Source organism: Hemitrygon akajei, chromosome 1 (assembly GCF_048418815.1).
Source record: "Hemitrygon akajei chromosome 1, sHemAka1.3, whole genome shotgun sequence".
In the NCBI taxonomy this organism is placed as follows: Eukaryota; Metazoa; Chordata; class Chondrichthyes; order Myliobatiformes; family Dasyatidae; genus Hemitrygon; species Hemitrygon akajei.
Window position 1 is genome coordinate 136,300,275 of NC_133124.1, and position 27,617 is coordinate 136,327,891.

Below are 27,617 nucleotides of genomic sequence, written 5' to 3' on the forward strand. Positions count from 1 at the left end.
GGGGGCTGTTCTGGTTAGCTGCCAGTGACTAGTGGGTGTCACAGGGGTCATGTTGGGACTGCTTCTTTTCACATTATACTGTATGTCAATGATTTGGATAAAGGAATAGATGGCTTTGTGGCCAAGTTTGCAGATGATATGAAGGTATGTGGAGGGGCAGGTAGTGTTGAGGAAGCAGGGAGTCTGCAGAAGGACTTGGACAGACTGGGAGAATGGGCAAAGAAGTGGCAGCTGGAATATAGTAGTGTAAAAGAAATGTATAGTCATGCACTTTTGCAGAAGGAATAAAGGCATGGACTATTTTCTAAACAGGGAGATAACTCAACAATCAGAAGTTCAAAGAGACTTTGGTGTCTTCATGAAGGACTCCCTAAAGGTTAACTTGCAAGTTGAGTAGGGGGTGAGGAAGGCAAATAAAATGTTTGCATTCATTTCAAGAACACGAGAATACAAAAGCAGGGGTGTAATGCTAAGGCTTTATAAGGCATTAGGCAGACTGCATTTGGAGTATTGTGAGCAGTTTTGGGCCTCTTATCTAAGAAAAGATGTGCTGTTGTTGGAAAGGGCCTGGAGAAGGTTCATGAGAATGATCCCAGGAAAGAAAGGGTTAACATATGAGGAGCATTTGTTGGCTCTGGGCCTGTGCTCACTGGAGTTCAGAAGAATGAAGGTGGATATCATTGAAGCCCATCGAATATTGCAAGGCGTAGACAGAGTGGATGTGGAGAGGGTGCTTCCTATAGTAGGGGAGCCTAGGACCAGAGGACACAGTCTCAGAATTGAGGAATGTCTATTTAGAACAGAGATGAGGAAACATTTCTCTAGGCAGAGCACGGTGAATTTGTGTAAATCATTGCCACAGTCGGCTGTGTAGGCCAAATCATTTGGTACATTTAAGGTGGAGGTTAATAGGTTATTGATTAATCAATGCCTCAAAGGTTATATGGAGAAGGCAGGAGAATGGGGTTGAGAGGGACAATAAATCAGCCATGATGGAATGGTGAAGCAGATTCAATGGTCCGAATAACCTAAATCTGCTCCCATGTCTTATGGTCTTATGGCAATATCCCATCTACAGCAAGAAGAACAGCTAAACCACTACAATAAAGCTGCAACCTTAGCTTCTACCTGGCAATGTAGAAATTATCAGCTGCACAAACATGGCACAATATAAGCTCAACCATTCAAGCCTGACGATGGAAGATATCCTTGATTGCAATATCAAGTGGTACTTACTCACCAATATCCAGCTCATCAAAACTTAGTTTTGGCTTCTTAAGAATCATTTGTTTCCAACCCACATCACAGTTGTGGTCTAACATGGACTACATGTCTGAACTGCAGGGCTGAGGTGAAATGTAATTGCCCTTGACATCAAGTCAGTTTTTGACCAAATCAAGCATCAAAGAATTCTGTGGAGTCAAAAGATATTGAGAGGACAATACTCAAGTAGTCAGGCGGCATTCCTTGCACAAACCAAGATAGTAGCGGTTGTTGGAGGAGAATCATTCTAGCTACAGGTAACTTTTAGAGGTTCCTAGGCACAACTGTCATCGTTGTTTCGTTAATGGCCTTTCTTCCACCATAAGGTCAGAAGTGGAGATGCTTGCTTAAGAATGCACAACATTCAATTCCATGTATAACTACAGAATATGAAACTATCCATTTCAATTAAAACAAAGCCAAGTCAAGATTCAGATATAGGCTAATAAGTGGCAAGTAACATACCACTGTTTTATCTGTGCTTTATCTGTAACATACCTGTGCTTTTTCTCATTCAACATCACCTCCCAGATCCTCACGTCATTCACCCCTCCCTACCCACCTACCTTCCCCTCACCTGCTTTCACCTATTGCTTACCAGTTTGTACCCCTTCCCCCAGATCCTGTCTTCTTTTCCCTTCCTTTCCAGTCCCGATGAAGTGCCTCAGCACGAAAGTTGACAGTTCATTCCTCTCTATGGATGCTGCCTGAGCTGCTGAGTTCCTCCAGCATGTTGCATGTGTTACCTGACAGTGATGATCTCTAACAACCTCCCCTTGACATTTAGTGGCATAAATCATTGCAAAATTTCACCACCATTACCATCCATCATTGAACAGAAACTCGAGTGGACAAGGCACGTGATTGCCAGTGTTGTTCAAAGGTCAGGTAGTGTGCCACCCCCAAAACCTTTCCATGATCTACTATGCAGGGGCCCGATAGAATACTTACCACTTGTTGAGATAGATATGCAGTAACATTACTGAATAGCTTGGCAATCCAGGACAAAGCAACCAGATGGTACATTGTCAGCCACCCTAAGCATTTATTCCCTTTTCAACTGTGGCTGCAGTGCATGCCACCTATAAAATGTACAGCAGTTACTTTCCACGGCTTCTCCATTCGCATAGAACATAGAATAAGACAGCACAGAAACAGGCCCTTCAGCCCACAATATTGTGCTGAACCAGCCTAAACGCAAATCAAAAGACCCAAACGCTAAACTCTCCAACCTACATAATGTTCATATCCCTCCATCTTCTTCACATTTGTGTGCCTATCTAAAAGTCTCTAATGTATTTGCCTCTACCACCATACCAAGCAGCGCATTCCAGACATCCACGACTCTCTAGGTAAAACACCTATCCCTCACATCCCTTGTGAACCTGTCCCCTCTCACTTTCAATGCACGTCCTCTGGACCTGCCCTGGAAAACAGATACTCCCTGTCCACTCTATCTATGCCACTCTAGTCTTGTAAACCTCTCCCCTCAGCCTCCGTAACTCATTATAGCCCACGCCCTCTAAACCAGGCAGCATCCTGGTAATCCTCTTCTGCACCCTCTCCAAAGTCTCAACATCCTTCCTAGAATGTGTCTAAGTTCTGCCATCCCAAAATCTCTGAGCTCTACCACTATGTAGACAAGAGAGGCCAGTGCATGAGACCAGCACCACCTGCTGGTTCCCCTCCATGGAACATTAGCAATTGGTCACCAAGATTTCCTCAAGGGCATATTTGGATGGAAATTTGCCCACAATCCTACGTGTCAAAAACTGATTTTATTTTGTAAAAAATTGCGCGTTTATAAGTGCAGAGTGTATCAGTCATCCGTTTTATATCATTTATATTTTAAAGATGTGAATTAGAAGAGTAGTTACAGTTTAACTTTTGGTTATGTAAGGCTTTTCTATATCGCTAATATTGATTTTAAAACAACAGCAATTATAATGTAATTGATGGCTGAAAAGATCTCCTTAGAATTGCAGAATAATAAGATATAACAAGATGTAGAAAGGGAAGCAATTTTATAAAAGAATTACAGAAAGATGCATAAACTGCAATGCGAAAAATAATTGAAATATAATGAAATGGCAGTAAAATTAAACAAATAATTTGTGACTGTTTTTAAGATGACACATAAACCCTCTTAAAAGTGGTTGAGATGATGGCATGAGCAAAATAATAAAGAAAAAATCAGGTAAATCAAGGAGTCTGAAAGTTAGTAAATCCCTAGCATCTGATGGACTGAACACTGAAGCGTCCGAAGAGGTAGCTGTGGAAGTAATGGATGCAATTTATAAACTCAAAAGATTCAGCAGATGCTGAAAATGTAGGGTAGCATACACCCTCGGTCATCTATAAATTTGCTAATCAGTGGTAAAATCTCAGATGGAGACGAGAGGGCGTGCAGGAGCGAGATATACCATTTAGTGGAGTGGTGTCGCAGAAACAACCTGGCATTCAACATCCGTAAGATGAAAGAGCTGATTGTGGACTTCAGGAAGGGTAAGGTGAAGGAACACATACCAATCCTCATAGAGGGATCAGAAGTGGAGAGAGTGAGCAGTTTCAAGTTCCTGGGTGTCAAGTTCTCTGAGGATCTAGCCTGGTCCCAACACATCAATACAGCTATAAAGAAGGCAAGACAGCAACTATATTTCATTAGGAGTTTGAAAAGATTTGATATGTCAACAGAAACACTGAAAAACTTCTATAGATGTACTATGGAGAGCATTCTGACAGGCTGCATCACTGTCTGATATGGAGGGGGGGGACGCGGAAAGAACAGGATGGAAAGAAACTACAGAGGGTCCTATATTTAGTCGGCTCCAACTTAGGTACCAGCCTACAATGTACCCAGGACATCTTCAAGGAGCAGTGTCTCAGAAAGGCAGCGTCCATTATTAAGGACACGCAGCACTTAGGGCATGTCCATTTCTCATTGTTCCCATCAGGTAGGAGGTACCAAAGGCTGAAGGCACAGCTTCTTCCCCTCTGCCATCTGATTCCTAAATGGACATTGAACCCATGAACACTACCTCAGTTTTTAAATATATATTATTTCCGCTTTTGCATGATTCTTAATCTATTCAATACAGTATATATATATATATATATACAATAATTGATTTATTTATCTATTTGCTTTTCTTCTATATTATGTATTGCATTGAACTGCTGCTGCTAAGTTAACAAATTTTATGTCCCATGCAACCAATAATAAGCCTGATTCTGATTCTGATTCTGATTCTGAAAATGCTGGAGGAATCAGAATCACTGACTTAATTACTTTCTGCCCATTTGTCTTTGGCATGTAGGGCGAAAATGATGGTCCTCCATCTGTCTGTCCATGACGTTGCACACAGATATAGAAGGATTCTTCATTGCTATCTCCATAGAGAGGAGATGAACCCCTGAAACTGGAGGACTGGTGGACCACTGTTAGTCTGGCCTCTACTCTTTGTCTTGTTTGGCATGGGTGACCCTACCAAGAGCCAAAGTAAAAGGCTCTGACTCTAGCCAATATAGCTCTCCAGGTCACTGAGCACACAAGCCTCTAAACCCTACGACACAGTAGTTATCCTCTTCGAGGAATCAGAATGAGGTTTAATATCACTGGCACACAGTATGTCATTAAATACATTGTTTTGCGGCAGCAGTACATTGCAATACACAATAAAAACCTATAAATTACAATACACACATGTACATATATATATACATACATACATACATATATATAGATAGCTAGATACATATTTTATATTAATTAATTAGGAAGTGCAAAAGGAGAGGAAGAAAAGAATAAATAGTGAGATAGTATACATGGGTTCATTATCCTTTCAGAAAACTGATGGCGGTGGGGAAGAAGCTATTCTTAAAACATTAAGTGTGTGTGTTCAGGCTCCTGTACCTCCTCCTTGTAACAATGAGAAGTGGAACTCAGCAGGTCAAGCAGCAGATATGGAGGAGGAATGAAGAGCCAATGTTTTGGGCTGAGTCCCTTTATTAGCGCATCTTTACTTCCTCTCCATAGATTCAACTTAGTATTTTTGTGTAAACAGTTGCCAGAGATTGGAAAGTAGTTCATGTAATCCTGCTGTTTAAGAAAGGAGGAAGAAATCAGTCAGACCAGTTGACCAGATAAATGAAGAGGCGAACGAAGGTGAAGTGATTTTGAGAGAGGAACCATGCAGGTACACTGTGAAATATCGACGTACTTGGAGTTGGAGCTAGGTTTGTTGGAGTGAACAATTCGGAGGGGAGAAGCCGAGGCAGAAGAATTCAGTTGCCTGTCCAACTAACCCGGGTGCGAGGTTGGAACAGCTTCTTCAGCAGCAAAATCTAGGCAAGAAGCAAATCGCTGGGCAGTGTGTTCTAACCCAAAGCAATTCGTCACAGCGGAGCCCAGGTCCTAATGTGAGGTATGATTCACTGTTCAGACAATTTAAACACCATCTCAGATAGACTGGGGGACTCTCCCTCCACAATGCTGAGGGTGTGAGACTGTCCCGGCTGCAGTGATTTGCCCCGCTAATATGATGAACTGAGTATCGAGGCTTTGGGCTACTCCAGGGATTTGGATCTAAGGATTTGATTTGGTTCAGAATGTTGTTGCTGTTGCTCGCTCCTATTGTTTGCATGACTTGTGATTTTTCCCCCATTCTCTGTACAATGGGGGTTGGTCTTTTTTTAAATTTTTTTTTGGGTTTCTTGCTTTGCAGCTGCATATAAGCAGCTTGTATAATTTATACATACTTTGATAATAAATATACTTTGAATCCTGAATTTTGAACATCACTGACAGGGTACAAAATGCTAAATTATATAATTAAGGAAATGGCAACTGGGCCCTTTGAAAAATGGTGAAATATTTGGACAGAGTTAATTAGGATTCATCAACAAAGACATATTTGACAAACCTAATAGATCTTTTTTGAAATCGTAACCAGCAGAATAAAGGAGAAATGAAAGACGTGATGCATTTGGACTGTTAGAGCACTTAATAAGTTGTGGAAAATAAGGTTATTAAACAAAAGTAGGGCATATGGGATTGTGGGGTGCTGTATACTGATGAGAATTGAGGTTTCATTAATGAACTGAAAACAGAGAGGAAATAATTGAGTCCATAAGATCATACGACATACTACCTCACCAGCATCATTTTCCAGTGGTTCAATATCAACTCTCACCTCCCTTTTACTCTTTATATAAATGAAAAAACTTTTAGTATCCTGCTTTATATTATTGGCTAGTCTTCCCTCATATTTCACTTTTTCCCTTCTTATAGCTTTTTTGATTACCTTTTGTCGAATTTTAAAAGCTTCCCAGTCATCCAACTTCCCACTCACTGTTGCTACATTTTATGCCCTTTCATTGGTTTTATACAGTCTTTAACTTCCTTTGTCAGCTACAGTTGCCTACCCCTGCCATCTGAGAACTTCTTCCTCTGTGGGACGTATCTACCCTGCACCTTGTAAACTATTCCTAGAAACTTCAGCCATCTCTGCTCTGCTGTCATCCCCGCCAGTATCCTCCTCCAATCCACCTGGGCAAGCTCCTCTCTCATGCCGCTGTAATTCCTTTTATTCCATTGCGATACTGATACAGGTGACTTAAGCTCCTCCTTCTAAAAATTACAGTATGAATTCAATCATATTATGATCACTATCTCCTCAGGGTTCCTTCACATTAAGCTCCCTAATAAGATCTGGGTTATTACACAACACCCAATCTAAGATAGCCTTTTCCCGAGTAGGCTCAAGCACAAGCTGCTCTAAAAAGCCATCTCATAGGCATTCAACAAATTCCCTCTCTTGCAATTTGACACCAACCTGATTTTCCAATCCTCTGAGTCATCTTTGGGTTGGGGCACTGTGTATAATGGGTGTCCTGGGGATCAGCTGTTCACAACAGATTTCAAAGATTGGAAGAACTGAGATTTCAGACTTAGGTCTGCTCTAGTCTTCCAACCATCCCACCTATCCCATCATCCTATGACACCCACCATCCTGAATCCCACTGCCGCAGACCAACACTTAGCTGACTTTCTTTGTAAGATCGCCTTCATCAAAACATTTGTTCATTGATGCTTTGGGCAATGTGTACTATTGAAGTTTAAAATAATGGAACTCCAAAGAAATTTTGCATTGGCCTGCCACATTCTAACACACCTTAATCTCAACCTATCGGTTACTGGACCATCCTTTTTTGCATTAAGTAGTTATCTCTTTGTTTTTTTCAACAGAAATATACCACAACCCTTTATTTTTTCAAAACCACTGAGGAAGATGAAGAGACCTTTTCATCTGACATTCACTTATCTAAAGATGCCTGCATCCTTGAACCAACGCTATCCATAAGCAAGTTATGGATTCTACTTGTACTATTAGCCATCTTATTATTACTCACTTTACTTTCGGCAAAGCTTACAATATTGAAAATTTTCATTTTGTCATCGTTTTATAAAGAGACTGAGGAGAAACGTGTGCGATTTTTGCATGAAAAAATTTTACAGAAAAGACGCTTGGTCAAATTATTCAATATAGAGGAAGTACAGTATCCTGCAGCTAACATGGTAAGAAGCAAATTATAACATAAATCTAAATATTATATATTTTTTTAATTTTTTATTGAGTTTTCAAATGATTACAGAAAGAAAAAAAATTAACTACCCTTCCCCCTCCCCTTAACCCCTCCCCCTTAACATCCCTATAGAAGGAAAGGAAAAGAAAAAGAAAGAATGCCTGGATATCGGAAGATCCCCACATGCTCCACGGAGTTCATAATAACTTTAGTATATATATTTATTTATTTCCCCAAATAACCAATTATTTTATCTTCGGAGCACCTATATATTTAATCCTGTCTTTTGTAAATAAGGGTGCCAAATTTTCAAAAATGTTTCATATTTATCTCTTAAATTATAAGTATTTTTTCAAATGGAATACAGCTGGAAATTTCATTCTTCCAATGAACTATAAAAGTAAGAATCCGATTTCCAAGTAACTGCAATAGCCTTTTTGGCTACTGTCAGTGCAATTTTTATGAATTCTTTCTGATATTTATTCAATTTGGGTTTTGGTTTTATCCCTTCAATATCACCTAATAAAAATAATATTGGGTTATGCGCAAGTTGTGTTCCAATAATTTATTCCAGTAAAACTCTTAAAATTGTCCAAAAAGATTGAATTTTAGAACAAGTCCAAGTAGAATGTAAAAAAGTACCAATTTCTTGGTTACATCGGAAACACTGATCACATAAATTTGGGTTTAATTTATTTATTTTTTGTGGTGTAATATATAATTGATGTAAAAAATTATATTGCACTAATCTTAACCGGACATTTATTGTATTTGTCATACTATCAAGACATAGTCTTGACCAATTTGTTTCTTCAATTGTAATATTCAAGTCAGTTTCCCATTTTTGTCTTGATTCCTTGTTTAATTGCCTGCTTTTGAATCAAACTATACATACAAGAAATAAATTTTTTAGTTTTCCCTTTTTGAATTAAAGTTTCTATTTCATTAGATTTCGGCAATAACATTGTTTGACCCAATTTTTCTCTTAAATAAGCCCTTAATTGGAAGTAACAAAAAAGAGTGTTGTTTGATATTTTATATTTATTCTTTAATTGATCAAATGACATTAATATACCTCCTTCAAAACGATCTCCTATATATCTAATCCCTTTTTGAAACCAATTATATAAAAGTTGATTATCCATTGTAAAAAGAGTAAGTCTATTTTGAATTAAAGATCTCTTTGCTAATAAAGAATTCCTTATTTCATCATCAACATTTATTTTATTCCATAAATCAATCAAATGTTTTAATATAGGAGATTCTTTCTTTTCCCGTATCCATTTAGATTCCCATTTATATATAAAATCTTCTGGTGTATTTTTTCCAATGTTATCTAGTTCTATTCTAATCCATGCCAGTTTATCTTTATCAAAAAAAGATGCAAGATCTAAGTTGATTTGCTTTATGATAATTCTTAAAATTTGGAAGTTGTAACCCTCCTAGATCAAATTTCCATGTCAATTTTTCCAACGATATTCTTGACATCTTACCTTACCAAAGGAACTTCCTCACATATTTATTTAACTCTTGAAAAAACTTCTGGGGTAGTTGTATTGGTAGTGATTGGAATAATTATTGTAATCTAGGGAATATATTCATTTTTACGGCATTTACTCTACCTACTAATGTTATTGGTAATATCATCCATTTATCAAGATCTTCTTGAATTGTTTTCAATAATGGTAAATAATTTAATTTATATAAGTTCTTTATATCATTATCAACTCTTATACCTAAATATTTTATACCATTTATCAGCCATCTAAATCGAGTTATTAATCGACATTGACTATAATCTCCATTAGTAAGAGGTAAAATTTCACTTTTATCCCAATTTATTTTGTAGCCTAATATTTTCCCATATTCTTTTAACCTAGAGGATAATTTACGCAACGAGTACAATGGGTTTGTTAAATAAAGCAGAACATCATCAGCAAATAAGTTAATCTTGTATTCCTCCTGGTTAACTCTGAAACCCTTAATATCTGGGTCCATTCTAATTAATTCAGCTAATGGTTCTATCGCCAACACAAATAAAGCAGGTGATAATGGACAACCTTGCCTAGTTGACCTTGTTAACTGAAATGGTGTTGAAATTTGACCATTTGTCACTACTTTAGCTTTGGGATTAGTATTTAAGGTTTTAATCCATTTTATAAAGGATACTCTTAATCCATATTTTTCCAATACCTTAAATAAAAAATCCCATTCCAATCTATCAAATGCTTTTTCTGCATCTAAAGCAACAGCCACACTCATTTCCTCCCTCTTTTGTGCCAAATGAATTATGCTAAGTAACCGAGTTACATTATCTGCCGATTGTCTATTTTTAATAAATCCTGTTTGATCCATATGTATTAATTTTGGTAAGTATTTAGATAATCTGTTAGATAAAATTTTTGCTATTATTTTATAGTCAATGTTTAACAAAGAAATAGGTCTATATGATGTTGGCTTTAAAACATCGCTATCTTTTTATGGCAATAAGCTGTCGAAAAAGATTCTGGAAGTTTATGCGTTCTTTCCGCTTGATGTATTAACTCCATAAAAGGAGGAATTTCTGTCACAATGGTCACCTCTATCTATGTCCTTGGTAGGTCGTATTAATGTTGTTAAAATGTATGTTCTCCCTAAATTTTTATATTTATTTCAATCAATCCCAATTTTTATTCCTAAAACCTTTTTTGATTCCTTAGACTCTATTATTTTGTCCTATCTGTGGAAGAATAAGCGTTCTAGAATTAATAAAGTTTATCTTCAAAAATCTAAAAAAGAGGGTGGCAAGGCCTTACCTAACTTTCGTTTATATTATTGGGCAGCTAACATACATTGTACTACCTTTTGGTCTTTTTTTTCATAGCCAACCTGAGTGCCCTAATTGGGTGGCAATGGAGTTCCACTAAAGATTTATCTATTTCTGCACTTCTTGACTCTGTACTCCCTAGTAGTTTGTCTAGACTAATTGTTAATCCTCTTGTCAGACATACTTTGCAAATATGGGCTCAGTTTAGGAAATTTTATGGTTTTTATGGTTTTTCCCTTTCTAGTCCTATCTTACATAATCACCTTTTTTTACCTACTGTGTATGATTCAACATTCTATGATTGGTATAGGAAGGGCATTAGACATTTTGAAGATCTTTTTATCGATAATCGCTTCGCATCTTTTCAACAGCTCTCTGCTAAGTTCAATCTGCCTAATGCCCATTTTTTTAGATATCTCCAAATTAGACACTTTATTAATCTTTTAATTCCTAACTTCCCTGAAATGCCCGAGAAAAATGTTAAGGATTTATTTCTTTCTATTAATCCACTGGGTAAAGGTTTAATATCATTTATTCATGATAAATTAGCATTCTTACGGCGTGCCCCTGTGGATAAAATTAGAATGGCTTGGGAGCATGATTTAAATATCTCTTTATCTGATGAGATTTGGGACTCGATTCTCAAATCGGTTAATTCAACCTCTCTTTGTGCTTGCCATTGCCTTTTACAGTTTAAGATTGTTCATAGAGCCCATATGTCTAAATCTAAATTATCTCGATTTTACCCTAATATTAGTCCTCTTTGTGATAAATGCAAAAGGGGCGAGGCTTCTCTAATTCATATGTATTGGTCCTGTCCTGGCTTAGAGAAATTTTGGAAAGATGTTTTTATAACTTTATCCTGTATTCTGAATCACCACTTAGAACCTAACCCTTTAACTGCTCTGTTTGGTTTTTTGGGTGAGACAGATATACGTTTGAGTTCGACTAAGTGTCGAATATTATCTTTTGCTTCTCACCTGGCTAGACATTTAATCCTCCTTAGATGGAGAAATGTTGCCCCGCCCACATATGCTCAATGGCTTAATGATATTATGTCCTGTTTAGACCTTGAAAAAATTCATTATTCAATTCTTAATTCAGATATAAAGTTTCATAAGGTCTGGGGACCTTTTATTGAGTACTTTCATAACCTTCCTCTTAATTAAGGTTTTTTTTTTCCAGTCCCTTACTTTCAGCTCTTTTTTTTGGTAGTAGGCATTATTATCTTCTGTTTTCAAGTGTATTTACAGTTTTGGGGGTTTGAATGTCCTGATTTATATTCTCTACATTGTGTTGTGGTTGGTCTGGAGTTTTTTTTTTGTTGTGGGGCTTGGGGAGGATACTAACTTTACATGACTTCAATTTGGGTGCTTCCTCAATTATCTTTTTTGTATTATATTATTATTGTATGTTTATTTTTGCACTATTAATTTTTTTATTTTGGTTTGGGGTTTTTTCTTATCTGTAGTGTTGTAGAAAATGCATAAAAAATAAAAAAAGGAGGAATTAATAAATCTTTAAACTTTTTATAAAATTCGGGTGGAAAACCATCTTCTCCTGGGGATTTATTACTTTGAAATGATCCTAGAGCTTCTTCGACCTCTTTTAATGTAAAAGGCATATCTAATCCCTTCTGTTCTTCTGAATTCAATTTTGGAAGAGTTATTTGTGATAAAAACCTTTCTATCTTGACATTATCATTTTGTGATTCTGATTTATACAGTTTGGAATAAAAATTCTTAAAAGTTTCATTAATTTCTAAAGGTTTATAAGTAATTTTATTTACTCTTGTTCAAATTGCATTTATCGTTTTAGAAGTCTGGTCTGTTTTTAACTGCCAAGCAAGAACCTTATGTGATCTTTCACCTAGTTCATAATATCTCTGTTTAGTTCTCATAATTGCTTTTTCTGTTCAATATGTCTGAAGTGTATTATATTGTAACTTCTTGTTAACAAGTTGTCTTCGTTTTTCTTCAGTCATATATCTTTGAGATTCTTTTTCTAATTTTGTAATTTCTTTTTCCAATTGATCTATTTCTATCATATATTCTTTCTTAATTTTAGAAGTATAACTTATTATCTGACTTCTCAAATATGCCTTCATTGCTTCCCACAATATAAATTTATCATCAACTGAATTTGTATCTAAAAAAACTGAATCTGCTTTTTCATAAAATCACAAAAATCTTGACGTTTTAATAATATTGAATTAAATCTCCATCTATAAATCGATTCCTCTTTATCTATCATTATCATTGTCATTATCAAAGGAGAATGATCTGACAATATTCTTGCTTTATATTCCATATTTTGCACTCCGTCTTGAATATTCTTTGTTAATAGGAAAAAATCTATCCTTGAATAAGTTTTGTGTCTATTTGAATAAAATGAATAATCTCTTTCTTTTGGATTAATTCTTCTCCATATATCAATCAAATTTAAATCTTTCATCAATGATAAAGTTAATTTTGCTACTTTTGATTTTGTGACAACCTTTGTTGATCTATCTAAAACTGGATCTAGACAAAAATTAAAATCTCCACCTATTAATATTTTGTCATGTGCGTTAGCCAAATTCAAAAAGACCTCTTGTATAAATTTTACATCATTTTCATTTGGTGCATAAATATTCATAAGAGTCCATAGTTCTAAAAAAATTTGACAATGTATAATTACATATTTTCCCGCCAAATCAATTAATACATTTTGTATTTTAATTGGTAAATTTTTATTAACCAAAATTGCAACTCCCCTCGCCTTTGAGTTAAATGAAGCCACAATAACATTTCCAACCCAATCTCTTTTTAATTCCTGATATTCTATCTCTGTTAAATGTGTTTCTTGTAAAAAAAAAGCTATATCTATTTTCATTTTCTTAATGTATGTTAAGATTCTTTTTCTTTTCACTGGTCCATTAAGCCCATTAACATTAAAACTTTAAAAATTCAGTAAATTAGTCATTATTTTGAATTGGGTTACTCCAATCTATAATAATACCTAATCTTTCAACTTTCATGGTACCTTGGAAAGTCTTTTTAAAATTCTCCATGTTGCTATGTGTGTCCCCACTGATCATCCAAGCAAAGAAAGAAAGATAGGAGAAAAATAGATTGTAAAGAAAAAAACTAAATAGCCCCCCTACTAATGTTGTGGATAAAAAAGAACACAACATTACCCCCCTCTGTTGTACGGGTCATGGCAATCGCCATGATTACACACGTGAATCCTGTAGCAATCAATCCAAAGCTCCCCAGAACATAAAAAAGTATATATATGAGAAGAAAAAAATATTACTACTCTCAATTAATATTTCTCAAATTTTGCCTTTCTCCCCCTGTATCATCCTTAAATGTCCATCAATTCCATTCACTGTCCCTGTCTTCATCTTTTATCCATTACGCTTTGAAATCTCTATGTGTAGTTAGCGAATATTTGGGAGTTTTTGTGCGAACTCTTCCGCGTCTCGATGATCGGTAAAAAATCTTCTTTTTCCATCCTCCAAAAACATTATCAGTGTTGCTGGGTGACGCATTATGAATTTATAACCCTTTTCCCATAAAGCTTTTTTCACTGGGTTAAATTCCTTCTTTCTCTTCAAAAGGTTATAACTTATATAAGGATAGAAAAGAATTGCTTTCCCTTCTATCATCAATGGCCCTTTTCTCTTTCTGGCACATTGGGCAGCCACCTTCAGGATCTTTTCTTTATCTTGATATCTTTAGCATTTTATCAAAATTGATCGTGGATTTTGATCAGCTTGAGGTCTTGATCTTAAGGCTCTGTGAGCCCTTTCAATTTCAATTAGAGTTCCTTCTTCCATTTCCAAGTTTTCAGGGATCCATTTTTGAAAAAAATTTATTGGATCTTCTCCTTCTATATCTTCTTTAAGTCCAACAATCTTAATATTGTTTCGTCTGCTAAAATTTTCAAGCTTATCCACTTTTTCCAACAATTGTTTTCTTTCTGATGTCCAGGCAGAGATATTATCTTCCATTTTATTCATTCTTTCAACCATGTCTTCCATTGTAACTTCCAAGTCTGTAATTCTCTTTTCCATTTTATCCTCTTTTTATCATTTTATCAAACATAATCTGCATATTTTTCATATCTTTTTTGATTTCTTTTAATGCGTTTAATTTTTCTAATTTACACATTATTTGCATCAAAGTTTTTTATATATTTCCAGTAAAACTTTTACCTCCATCTTCGTCTGATTTATCCAGAGAATCTGAATCTACCTCAGATTCACTTTCACTTCCGGTTTCAATCGTAACTAGGATTTGTAGTTCAGGTTGCTTGCGTTTGCGCATGCTCCTTCCTTCACATTTGCGCAGTTCTTGTTGGTCTTTTTCTTTAGAAATGGTTGATGTTGCCACAGTTTCCTGTTCTGTATCGCCGGAGGTAAAATGTACTTGAGCCCGCGGTTCTCTCGTAGCAGCGGGCCTTGATTCTGTTCCAACTTGCGCTGTCTTCAGGGTAATAGTTTCCTTCTGCTTCTGTTTATGAGACATAGTTTGAAACAATCCGGAGTAGTTTATAAGTAACTTTTAGAAAGTATTTACTAAGTTTTCTTCACTTAAACATTAACTTACTGATTTTTTACGGGAGAGCTGGATCCCCACGTCTCGATCCTACGCCATCACGTGACGTCCCCAATCTAAATATTATATTATCAGACATTAATATACTTACATACATTTTATAAACATTAGTTACATCTAGACCTTTTTTATATATTTACAATGCTTTCTTTTGAATTTCCTTCTCTCCCAAAGAATAGTTTTCCCTTAAAGTTATTGCCAAGTATCTAAAACGAACTGTTGATGTATTGCTCCCACTCCCCTCTTCTTCTATGCCCCACTCTGAGCTCTTACCTCTTCTCACCTGCCTATCACCTCCCCCTGGGTCCCTCCTCCTTCCCTTTCCCCTGTGGTCCACTCTCCTCTCCCATTAGATTCCTTCTTCTCCAGCCCTTGACCTTTCCCACCCACCTGACTTCACCTATTACTTTCTAGTTGTCCTCCTTTCCCTCCCCCACCTTTTTATTCTGGTGCCTTCCACCTTCTTTTTCAGTCCTGAAGAAAGTTCTTGGATGAAACATTGACTGTTTACTCTTTTCCATAGGTGCGGCCTGACCCACAGGGCTCCCCCAGCATTCTGTGTATGTTGTTTTGGATTTCCATCATCTGCAAACTTTCTAGTGTTTTTAATGAGTTTTGTCCATTTAGTTGGACAAGTGATGAGAAGCGCTACTTCCATTGTCACTTACTGAGATATCATTCTAGTTATGAATCTTCTATCAAAATGGGCACCTGCTTTTGTGGCCAAAATATCCTCATGTTTTGATTAACAGTGAAGTACATCAGTACATAACTGCCCTTCCTTCCTAAAACTCAGACAGCAACCCCCCAGACTCTTCAATGAACAATAAGAAGTTAAACTGCTGGAGAAAGTCAATGGTCTCCAGCAGCATCTGTGGAGGGAAATAGACAGTCAACATTGCAAGTCGAAACCCTTCAGCTGGAGAATCCAAAAACATCAACTATCTAATTCCCTCCATAGATGCTGTTTGACACATTGAAGTTCCACAAATCAACAATCTGTTTAATTAGAAAAGAGAGTGGCAGCAAGCACATAGGAGCACCTTCAAATTCTGATTTTCTTCCTGTTATGTATTATCTTAACACAGAAATCTATTGCTGTATTCTTATTGTTATTTGGTCCAGATCCTTGAATTCCATTCCAAACCATATTGTAAGAGTACCTTAACATATGAAACATCTACAGGCTAATTGCCAAGCTCGGAGAACACCGCAACATCAAAGAACCTTAATTAGTGGTGATACAGCAGATTCCTCATGTCTGATTGGAAACATGCACCAACAACTGATGTTTATATAATGGCTCTGAAGCAGTAAAAACTTCCAAGAACTTATAAACACTTTAGAGAAGGCCAACAAGTCAATCGTTTACACTAAAGAGAAAGATAAAATAGAAGCTGAAACATGGAAATATCTTTTTAAGGAACAGGAAGACCTATGAGTACACAAGAAGGAAGAATACCACAATTAGAAGTTGAGGAAGGAAAATCTATAAGTAGATGACAAGATATTAAACAAGCATTTTGAAGATGACTTCACTGTAGAAAGTACCAAAAGACCCACAATATGATGAAAATAAGAGGCAAGTTGGAGGGAAGACATTGTCACTGGAGAAATATAATTGGGTAAACCAATAGGCATGAAAGCTGACCTGACCTCCTTCCTAGTGCAGATAAGTAATCTGTAGGCTGTGAATTTCTGGGATTCTGAAAGGATCCCAATAATTGGAACACCATAAATGTAACAGTTCTGTGTAGAAATGAGTTAGAGAGAAAATAAGGAGCTAGATATGCATTAGAGTAACATCTGCAATTGAGATATTCTGTAGTTTATTATTATAGAACTAGTAACAGGACTCTAAGAAAATAGTAAGAAGACTAGGCAGTCAACATGCTTGTCAGAATGGCACAGTATATTTGACACATATGTTAGAGATATTTGGGGATGTAGCTTTCAGTGTGGATAATGAGAAAAATGTTGTTATGGTATAGTTGTATTTCTAAAAGGCAGTTGACAAAGAGCCACAAAACATATATGTAACGAATCAAAAGCTGTGATATTGACAGAAAGATAATATTGAAGTACTATGGTGATTTCTGCTTCCGCTGTTTAAAACTTAAAGACATGAGGAGGAATTTCTGCAGCCAAAGGGTGATGAATCTGTGGAAGTTATTGTCATGGAAGGCTGAGAAGATCATTACCTTAAACAGCTGTGATGTTTCTGCTGCTGGACCGTCAAGTCATCAGCCGGGTCCATCCATCTTCAGACGTTTCATCTCCTAACCTGGAACATCCTCGGGATGGTGGGAAAACAGAAGGTGATCAATCTTCTACCCTGACGATCAGACTTCCAGCTATCGTCCCTTCGCAGCCAAAGCCAACTGGACGCTCTCTCTGCTGCCTGAGCCATGGTATTAACGGCTCTCTTCCTGGTTCTCCCTCGTATCCCTAAAGCTGCCATCTTCTTCCAGCATGACACGGCGGGAAATCCTCTTGCCCTGACTTCGACAGGGAAGTTCCACGTCTGCCAGCCTTGCCGTCTGCAGTCCGCCACCAGGTCGTCATACCTCGCAAGCTTCCTCTCATGAGCCCCTTGGCATCGGGTCTCCCATGGTACTGTTAGCTCTATCACCACCAGCTTCTTTGCACTCTCTGACAATAGTCGAAGTGTGGTCTCTACTATTCGTGGAAACACCAGCTTCTTTTCAAGATCAACCTTCATCTCCCAGTCCTTTGCCTTGCTCAGGATACCGTCTCTACGCTTGTTTGTTGCTGCAGCATGTTCCCCGGTCCTGAAGAAGCTGATGAAGCAATTTGGTTGGCTGTCCTTTTAGAGGTCCTTCTTCCTCTCTGTCTCCAAAGTGTGGGCAAGTGCTCTCAAAACCTGGTCGTGTCTCCCTCTGTACCGTCCCTGGGAAAGGGCAAACTGGCATGAAGAAAGCATATGCTCCAGGTTGGCTGGTTTCTGGCACAAATTTCATGTTAGGTCTTCTTTTATTGACAGTTCCGCAGGTTTGTTGGAGTTGGTACTTCATCATACACAGCCCTCAGCAAGAACTGGAGTTGGAAAGAACCGAAGCAAGAGGCTGAGAGTGAAGGAGTAAAGGCATCTCGGAGAGAAGTCATTTTTTTACTGCTCAGGGAAAAGAGGCTAGACTGCGCAGGCGTGTGACGTACAGCATCAAAGGTTTAAAAAGAAGAGGAATTTTTCAATGGTCTTTTTAAATTGAAGCAAGAGGCTGAGAGTGAAGGAGTAAAGGCATCTCGGAGAGAAGCCATTATTTTACTATTTGGGGAAAAGAGGCTAGACTGCACAGGCGTGTGACGTAGAGCGTCAAAGGTTTAAAAAAAGACCACCATATCCAGCGGGCAGTGGAGTGAGAGGGAGCTGAGCAGGACAGCTTTGGCTCATCAGGCTTCGACGTGAGCAGGCAGAGGCGAGGGGAGGTTCCAGTAAGTTTTGTTTTGTTTGTTTAGAGTAGAGAGAATGCCAGGCAGGATGTTGGAATGCTCCTCTTGCAGAATGTGGGAAGTCAGGGAGACCTCCGGTGTCCCTGACAACGACACCTGCAAGAAGTGCATCCAGCTGCAGCTCCTAACAAACTGCGTTAGGGAACTGGAGTAGGAGCTGGATGACCTCCGGATCATTCGGGAGAATGAGGAGTTTATAGATAGTAGTTTCATTGAGGTAGTTACGCCAAAGGAACAGTGCACAGGTAATTGGGTTACCGTCAGGAAAGGGAAGGGGAAAGGGCAGGCAGAGCAGGGTTCCCCTGTGGCCATTCCCCTCAACAACAAGTATACCGATTTGGATACTGTCGGGGGTGATGACTTAACCGGGACAAGCTGTGGCAGCCGGATCTCTGGCACTGAGTCTGGTTCTGCAGTGCAGAAGGGAGGGTGGAAGAAGAGGAGAGCGGTAGTGATACAAGACTCAATAGTTAGAGGTACAGACAGGAGGTTCTGTGGTCGTGACAGGGACTCCTGGGTGGTTTGTTGCCTCCTGGGTGCCAGAGTCAGGGATGTCTCTGATTTCGTGCACAGCATTCTGAAGTGGGAGGGTGAACAGCCAGATGTCATGGTACACATCGGTACCAATGATGGAGGAAGAAAGAGTGAGGAGGTCCTGAAGAGTGAGTATAGAGAGCTTGGTAGGAAGTTAAAAAGCAGGACCTCAAGGCTGGTAATCTCAGGATTGCTACCTGTGCCACATGCCAGTGAGGGTAAGAATAGGATGCTCTGGAAGATGAACATGTGGCTGAGGAACTGGTGTAGAGAGCAGGGTTTCAGATTTCAGGATCATTGGGACCTGTACAAGAGAGACGTGTTACACCTGAACTACAAGGGGACCAATATCCTTACAGGGAGGCTTTGCTAGTGCTATTGGGGGGAGGGGGGTTAAACTAGATCTGCAGGGGGATGGGAACTAGAGTGCCAGAGTAGATAGTGCAGCAGGGGTAAAAATAAATGATGTTACAGGTTCATGCAAAGTCACAAATAGAAGGGTTGTGTGTGGTGGTAATAATCTTCTGAGGTGCGTCTATTTCAATGCGAGGAGTATTGTGGGGAAGGCTGATGAGCTGTGGGTGTGGATTGACACATAGAATTATGACATTGTAGTCATTAGTGAAACTTGGCTACAGGAGGGGCAGGACTGGCAGCTTAATGCCAGGGTTCCGATGTTTCAGACGTGATAGAGGCAGAGGGATGGGGGGGGTGGCTGGCATTGCTAGTTAGAGAAAATGTTACAGCAGTGCTCAGGCAGGACAGATTAGAGGGCTTGTCTACCGAGGCCATATGGGTGGAGCTGAGAAACAGGAAAGGTATGACCACATTAATGGGTTTGTATTATAGACCACCCAATAGTCAGCGAGAATTGGAGGAGCAAATCTGCAGAGAGATAACAGACAACTGCAGGAAACAAAGTTGTGATAGTAGGGGATTTTAATTCTCCACATATTGATTGGGACTCCCATACTGTTAAAGGTCTAGACAGGTTAGAGTTTGTAAAATGTGTTCAGGAAAGTTTTCTAAATCGATATATAAAGGTACCAACTAGAGATGACGCAATAGTAGATCTCCTATTAGGAAACGAGTTAGGACACGTGACAGAAGTGTGTGTAGGGGAACACTTTGGTTCCAGTGATCATAACACCATTAGTTTCAACTTGATCATGGATAAAGATAGATCTGGTCCTCAGGTTGAGGTTCTAAACTGGAAAAAGGCCAAATTTGAAGAAATGAGAAAGGATCTAAAAAGCATTGATTGGGACAGGTTGTTCTCTGGCAAGGATGTGATTGGTAAGTGGGAGGCCTTCAAAGGAGAAATTTTGAGAGTGCAGAGTTTGTATGTTCCTGTCAGGATTAAAGGCAAAATTAATAAGAATAAGGAACCTTGGTTCTCTAGGGATATTGGAACTCTGATAAAGAAGAAGAGAGAGATGTATGACATGTATTGGAAACAGGGAGCAAATAAGGTGCTTGAAGTGTATAAAAAGTGCAAAATAATACCTAAGAAAGAAATCTGGCAGGTTAAAAGAAGACATGAGGTTGTTTTGGCAGTCAAGGTAAAGGATAATCCAAAGAGTTTCTACAGGTATATTAAGAGCAAAAGGATAGTGAGGGATAAAATTGGTCTTCTTGAAGATCAGAGTGATCGGCTATGTATGGAACCAAAAGAAATGGTGGCGATCTTAAATGAGTTTTTTGTGTCTACAAACGTTTGTACATTAACTAAGGAAACTGGCATGGAGTCAATGGAAATAAGGCAAACAAGTAGTGAGGTCATGAAACCTATACAGATTGAAGAACCGGAGGTGCTTGCTATCTTGAGGCAAATCAGTGTAGATAAATCGCCAGGACCTGACAGGGTATTCCCTCAGACCTTGAAGGAGACTAGTGTTGAAAATGCAGGGGCCCTGGCAGGCATACTTAAAATGTCAGTATCTACGGGCAACGTACTGGAGGATTGGAGGATAGCTCATGTTGTTCCGTTGTTTAAAAAAGGCTCTAAAAGTAAATTACTGGAAGGAGTACTAAGAGATAGGGTCTACAAGTGTTTGGATAGACAAAGACTTATTAGGGAGAGTTAACATGGCTTTGTGCACAGTAGGTCATGTTTAACAAATCTATTAGACTTTTCGAGAAAGTTACAAGGAAAGTGGATGAAGGGAAGGCAGTGGATGTTGTCTACATGGACTTCAGTAAGGCCTTTCACAAGGTCCTGCATGGGAGGTTAGTTAGGAAGATTCAGTCGCTAGGTATACATGGTGAGGTAGTAAATTGGATTAGACATTGGCTCAATGGGAGAAGCCAGAGAGTGGTAGTGGAGAATTGCTTCTCTGAGTGGAGGCCTGTGACTAGTGGTGTGCCACAGGGATCAGTGCTGGGTCCATTGTTATTTGTCATCTATATCAATGATCTGGATGATAATGTGGTACATTGGATCAGCAAATTTGCTGATGATACAAAGATTGGAGGTGTAGTGGACAGTGAGGAATGTTTTCAAAACTTGCAGAGGGATTGGACCAGCTGGAAAAATGGACTGAAAAATGGCAGATGGAGTTTAATACAGACAAGTGTGAGGTTTTGCACTTTAGAAGGACAATAGACTAGACAATAGACAATAGGTGCAGAAGTAGACCACTTGGCCCTTCGAGCCTGCACCGCCATTTTGAGATCATGGCTGATCAATTACTATCAATACCTGGTTCCTGCCTTGTCCCCATATCCCTCAATTCCCCTATCCATAAGATACCAATCTAGCTCCTTCTTGAAAGCATCCAGAGAATTGGCCTCCACTACCTTCCGAGGCAGTGCATTCCAGACCCCCACAACTCTCTGGGAGAAGAAGTTTTTCCTTAACTCTGTCCTAAATGACCTACCCCTTATTCTCAAACCATGCCCTCTGGTACTGGACTCTCCCAGCATCTGGAACATATTTCCTGCCTCTATCTTGTCCAATCCCTTAATAATCTTATATGTTTCAATCAGATCCCCTCTCAATCTCCTTAATTCCAGCGTGTACAAGCCCAGTCTCTCTAACCTCTCTGCGTAAGACAGTCCAGACATCCCAGGAATTAACCTCGTGAATCTACGCTGCACTTCCTCTACAGCCAGGATGTCCTTCCTTAACCCTGGAGACCAAAACTGTACACAGGTGGTCTCACCAGGGCTCTGTACAAATGCAAGAGGATTTCCTTGCTCTTGTACTCAATTCCCTTTGTAATAAAGGCCAACATTCCATTAGCCTTCTTCACTGCCTGCTGCACTTGCTCATTCAAGGTAGAACATACAAGGTAAATGGTAGGGCACTGAGGAGTGCAGTAGAACAGAGGGATCTGGGAATACAGATACAAAGTTCCCTAAAAGTGGCGTCACAGGTAGATAGGGTAGTAAAGAGAGCTTCTGGTACATAGGGCTTTATAAATCAAAGTATTGAGTATAAGAGTTGGAATGTTATGGTGAGGTTGTATAAGACATTGGTGAGGCCAAATTTGGAATATTGTGTGCAGTTTTGGTCACCAAATTACAAGAAGGATATTAAAGGTTGAAAGAGTGCAGAGAAGGTTTACAAGGATGTTGCTGGGACTTGAGAAACTGAGTTACAGAGAAAGGTTGAATAGGTTAGGACTTTATTCCCTGGAGTGTAGAAGAATGAGGGGAAATTTGATAGAGGTGTATAAAATTATGATGGGTATAGATAGAGTGAGTGCAAGCAAGCTTTTTCCACTGAGGCTAAGCGAGAAAAAAACCAGAGGACTTGGGTTAAGGGTGAAGGGGGAAAAGTTTAAAGGGAACATTGGGGGGGCTTCTTCACACAGAGAGTGGTGGGAGTGTGGAATGAGCTGCCAGATGAAGTGGTGAATGTGGGCTCACTTTTAACATTTAAGAAAAACATGGACAGGTACATGGATGAGAGGTGTATGGAGGGATATGGGCAGGGTGCAGGTCAGTGGGACTAGTTAGAAAAATGGTTCGGCACAGCCAAAGAGGGCCAAAAGACCTGTTTCTGCTGTAATGTTCTATGGTTCTATGTATATTTCCATATATCATCCCATGTCAACATTCTCTGTTCTGTTTCCCACTTTGTCCAGGTCCCTTGACTCCCCATCTCCACTGCTCGCAAAATCTAGCCTCCTCCTCTTTCTTCCTTATCTTCTGCTGGACCAAGTGCCATCTGTCCTTAGGGTTATTAGGTGTATTTAAGGTAGAATCTTATAAGTTCTTGATTGTTAAAGGGGTTAAAGGTTACAGGGAGAAGGCAGAAGAAAGAAACATCAGCCATGATTAACGGCAGAGCAGACTTTGTGGACCAAATGGCCTAAACCTGCACCTACATTTTATGGTCTTACTGAGATGGCCAAGTATGTAGCATCCATATTTACTAATGATGCAAATATAGCAGATAAAGTAATTTTAAGAAGGACAAAAAATATTCCACAGGAGAATAATAGTCAGGTCAGCTGAGTGGGAAAATAGAGTATATTTTGTAAAAATATGAGATTATCCATTTTAGCTGGAAGAATAGCAAAACTGAATACTACCTTAATATTGTGAGACTATCTTGCCAGTGCACAGAGGGACCCGTGTGTACTTGTAAAACAAATGTGGGAAGTTAGGATACTGATACACTGTGTAATTAAGAAGGTAAATGTAGTGTCAGCCTATGGTGTAGGGGGAATACTGCAGGACTGTAGTGAAGTTTTGCTACAACTGTATAGGACTCCAGAGATAGGACAGGCTGAGTACTGCATATTGGTTTGGTGTCACTAAGGAAATGAATTATTCTCAAAAGCAGTGCTAAGAAGGTTCTCTAGATTGCTTCCTGGGAAGGAGAGATAGTCCTATGGGGAAATGTTGAGTAGATAAGACCATATTTTCTCAATTTCAGAAGAATGAGCAGTGATCAAAGTGAAACATGAATCATTCTGAGGGAGAGTATATGATAAGAGATAGCTTCCCCTGAATGGAGAATTATCGAACAAGGGAGCATTGTTTAAGGCCAAGATATAACTCAGGACCTACAGTCCTGGCCACAGCCTCATAAATCTTTTCTGCACTTTTTCCAATTTATTTACACATTTCTTATAAAAGGGCATCCAAAACTGTACACAGTTCTCCAAATGTGGCCTCACCATCGACTTACAGAACTGCAACAAAATGTCCTAACTCCTATACTCAGTGCCATAACTGATGAAAGCCAGTAAGCTAAATGCCTTTTTCACCTGTGACACCAACTTTCAATGAACTATGCACTTGTACTCCTAGGTTCCTCTGTTCCATTGCTATCCCATGAATCAGAAAATTAGGTTTATTATTACTATTACATATATTATTAGTAATAATTTATTATTACATACATACAGTATCTCATGAATTTTGTTTCATGGCAGCAATACAGTCATGATAATACAATTATTAGAGGTTACAAAAATATATGCATGCAAAGTATAGAAATAGGGCAAAGGATGGATAACAAGGTAGTGCTTGTGGGCTCATACACGCATTTAGAAATCTCATGGTGGATGAAAGAAGTTGTTCTTAAAACTTTGTGTGTGGGTCTTCAGGCTCTTGTACTTCTTCCCTGATGGTAGCCAGATGAAGCTGGTATGTCCTGTATGGTGAGGGGTTTTAATGCTGATGTCCTCTTGAAGATGTCCTAGAGGTGCAGAGGATTGTACCCATGATGGAGTTAGCAGAGTTTACAACTCTCTGCAGCCTTTTGTGATCCTGTGCATTGGAGCCTCTATACCAGACTTTGATGCAACCAGTCATAAGGTCTCCACTGTACATTTCTAGAAATTTGCTAGAGTCTTTGGTGACATATCAAATCACCTCAAACTCTTAATGAAGTATAGCCATTGGTGTGCCATCAATGCATTGAGCTCAAGGTAGATCCTCTGAGCTGTTAACACCCTGAAACTTAAAACTACTCATCCTTCCTACCACTGACTGCTCACTGAATTACCATTCATAGTGAAAATTGTATGCTGGTTTGACTTTCCAATATGCATCATGTCTCAGTTATCTATACTGAAATCCATTTTCCACTCTTCAACCCACTTCCCTAAATGATCACGATTCCCCTATAATCTACAACAACAAAGGACCTGCATTGTGCTGTAGGTTTTCTATGTTTCTATTATCAACATCTAATATTGTGTCATCCGCAAATATACTGACCAAGCCTTGTGCATTTGCATCCAAATCATTTATATAAATAATGAATGAGAAGGGTCCCAACATCAATCCTTGCAGCACACCTTTAGTTCCATTCCAAGAAACAACCTTGAACCACCACCTCAGCTTCCTACTTTCAAGCCAATTTTGAATCCACCTAACAAGCTCTCCCTGGAATCCATGGAAGCCAACCTTCCAGGCCACCCTACCATGTGGGTACCTGTTGAAGGCCTTGCTGAAATCCAAACATCCTCTGCCTTACACTCAATACCTTTTTGATTTCCTCTCCTCCTAATCAGACTCTGTCCATCCAAATGCCATTCCATTAGACAACAGGACAACAGTAGTCACCTTTCAGTCTTCAGGAACTTCACCAATATCTAATGATGAAGCAACTATCTCCATTAGGGCCTCTGGAATTTCCTCTCTAGCCTCCACAAAGTCTCAGGATGCACTCAATCAAGTCCCAAGGATTTATCCATCTTAATGTACTGTAAGGCTACAAATATCTCTTTCCTGATAGTACGAATATCCTCCAAAACATCTCCACTTGTTTCCCTTTACTTTTGAGCAACTACAATTTCCTCCTCCGTAAACAATGAGGGGATATATTCATTAAAAATCCCGTCCATTTCCTGCAGTTCAAGACATAGGCAACCATGGTGTTCTCTAAGAGGACCTATTCTCTCACTAGCCACTCTTTTACTCTTAATACAGATTTAGAACCTCTTAGATTTTCCATAATTTGTTTGCCAGATCTATCTCATATTTTCCCTTTGTGACATAAAACAGAACTGGCAGGGTTTTTTGATGAACACAGGTGGGAAATTGGCCAGCCTAACATTACAAATAGAAAACAAAAATGCCCTCAATGCAGGCTGTTGTGGAGAGTTCAGCACTCTCCATAGCTATTGTCTCAGGTTGAAATAGAGCATTCACAATCTTAGCCTGATAGTTAACCTAGCAGTCAACTTCATTACCCATGTGCAGTCCTACACAACAACATCTTGTACCTGTTGTGTCAAAGCCATGATTCATGATGGATAGGTAGATACTTTATTGATCCCAAAGGTAATTACAGTGTCACAGTAGCATTACAAGTGCACAGAGATACAGTAGATATTAGAAGAAAAGTAGAAAGAATAAAAAATAAGTTACCACAAACAGTCTAACACAGGAGGCAGTCATCACTTCAACCACATCCTCACCATCAATAGCAACAGGGAGCAATGCAGGCTTAGAATTCCTAGAGACCATCACCATCTCCTTTGTCTTACTAATGTTGAGCTGCAGATGATTGAGATTGCACCATTTGACAAAGTCCTCCACCAGGGCCCTGTATTCATCCTCCCATCCTCCCTTTATACACCCAACTATTGCGGAGTATTCAGAGAATTTCTGCAGATGACATGACTTGGTGCTGTATCTAACGTCACATCATTTTCTTCCCTCAGACCATCAGTGTGGGAGACAGAATCTCCCTCCCCTGGCCTCTCTGATTTTAATTAGAACAAAGGAATGCAGATGTTGAAACACCAGATCAAAAGAAAACTGAGAATACAAAAAAAACTTCAGAATTCTGTTTTTGTCTCTGTATTTTCTAGCCGGTGTTCATTCTCTCCCATCATTCACCCTACAAAGTTATAATGTGAGAATATCTGAACAGCAAGATTTCTGAAATTATTAGTCTTTTTGAATAAATATTTGAGAAAACACAAATGTTCTAAGCTTCATTTTTTCTATTTTGTAATCCCTACAGATTTTCTTCTGGTTTCCGATCTTTAAAATGAAACACCAAAAAAATGAACTACAGGAGCAGAACAATGTGATCATACAGAACTTTGATGAAGTCCACACTGAGCTCTGACTGATGATGGTTCAAAAGTTAAGGAAAAGTCAAACATTAGTTCATGGTTGGTTATAACTTGAAGTGATTGACTTTAATCGATTATTATAAATATGCTATGCAGCCAACTGTAGAGATCTTGCTGTATTTTATGTTATTTTCTATTATTTTATACCATATTTGTGTTACCAGTGGAATTCGTTAAGTACCTTGGCTGAGGTCACGGTATCAAAAGTGGTGTCACGTTGGACAGAGGAAACGGATGAGGTCCTCCGTGACTGCTTTGAATTGGTGGACTGGTTAATATTCAAGGACTCGGCAGCTAACCTCG

The 27,617-nt window shown here is 38.7% G+C and overlaps 1 protein-coding gene across 1 annotated transcript in view; it reads left to right on the top strand.

The window, feature by feature from the left end:
• The window catches only part of LOC140720346 (dendritic cell-specific transmembrane protein), a 51,633-nt gene extending 24,326 nt beyond the window's left edge, over nt 1-27,307 (top strand). The window contains exons 3-4 of the mRNA XM_073035493.1: nt 7,511-7,840; nt 27,200-27,307. Of these exons, the coding sequence (XP_072891594.1) occupies nt 7,511-7,840; nt 27,200-27,307 (438 nt within the window). The remainder of the gene's footprint in view (nt 1-7,510; nt 7,841-27,199) is intronic.
• Nucleotides 27,308-27,617: the final 310 nt, after the last annotated feature.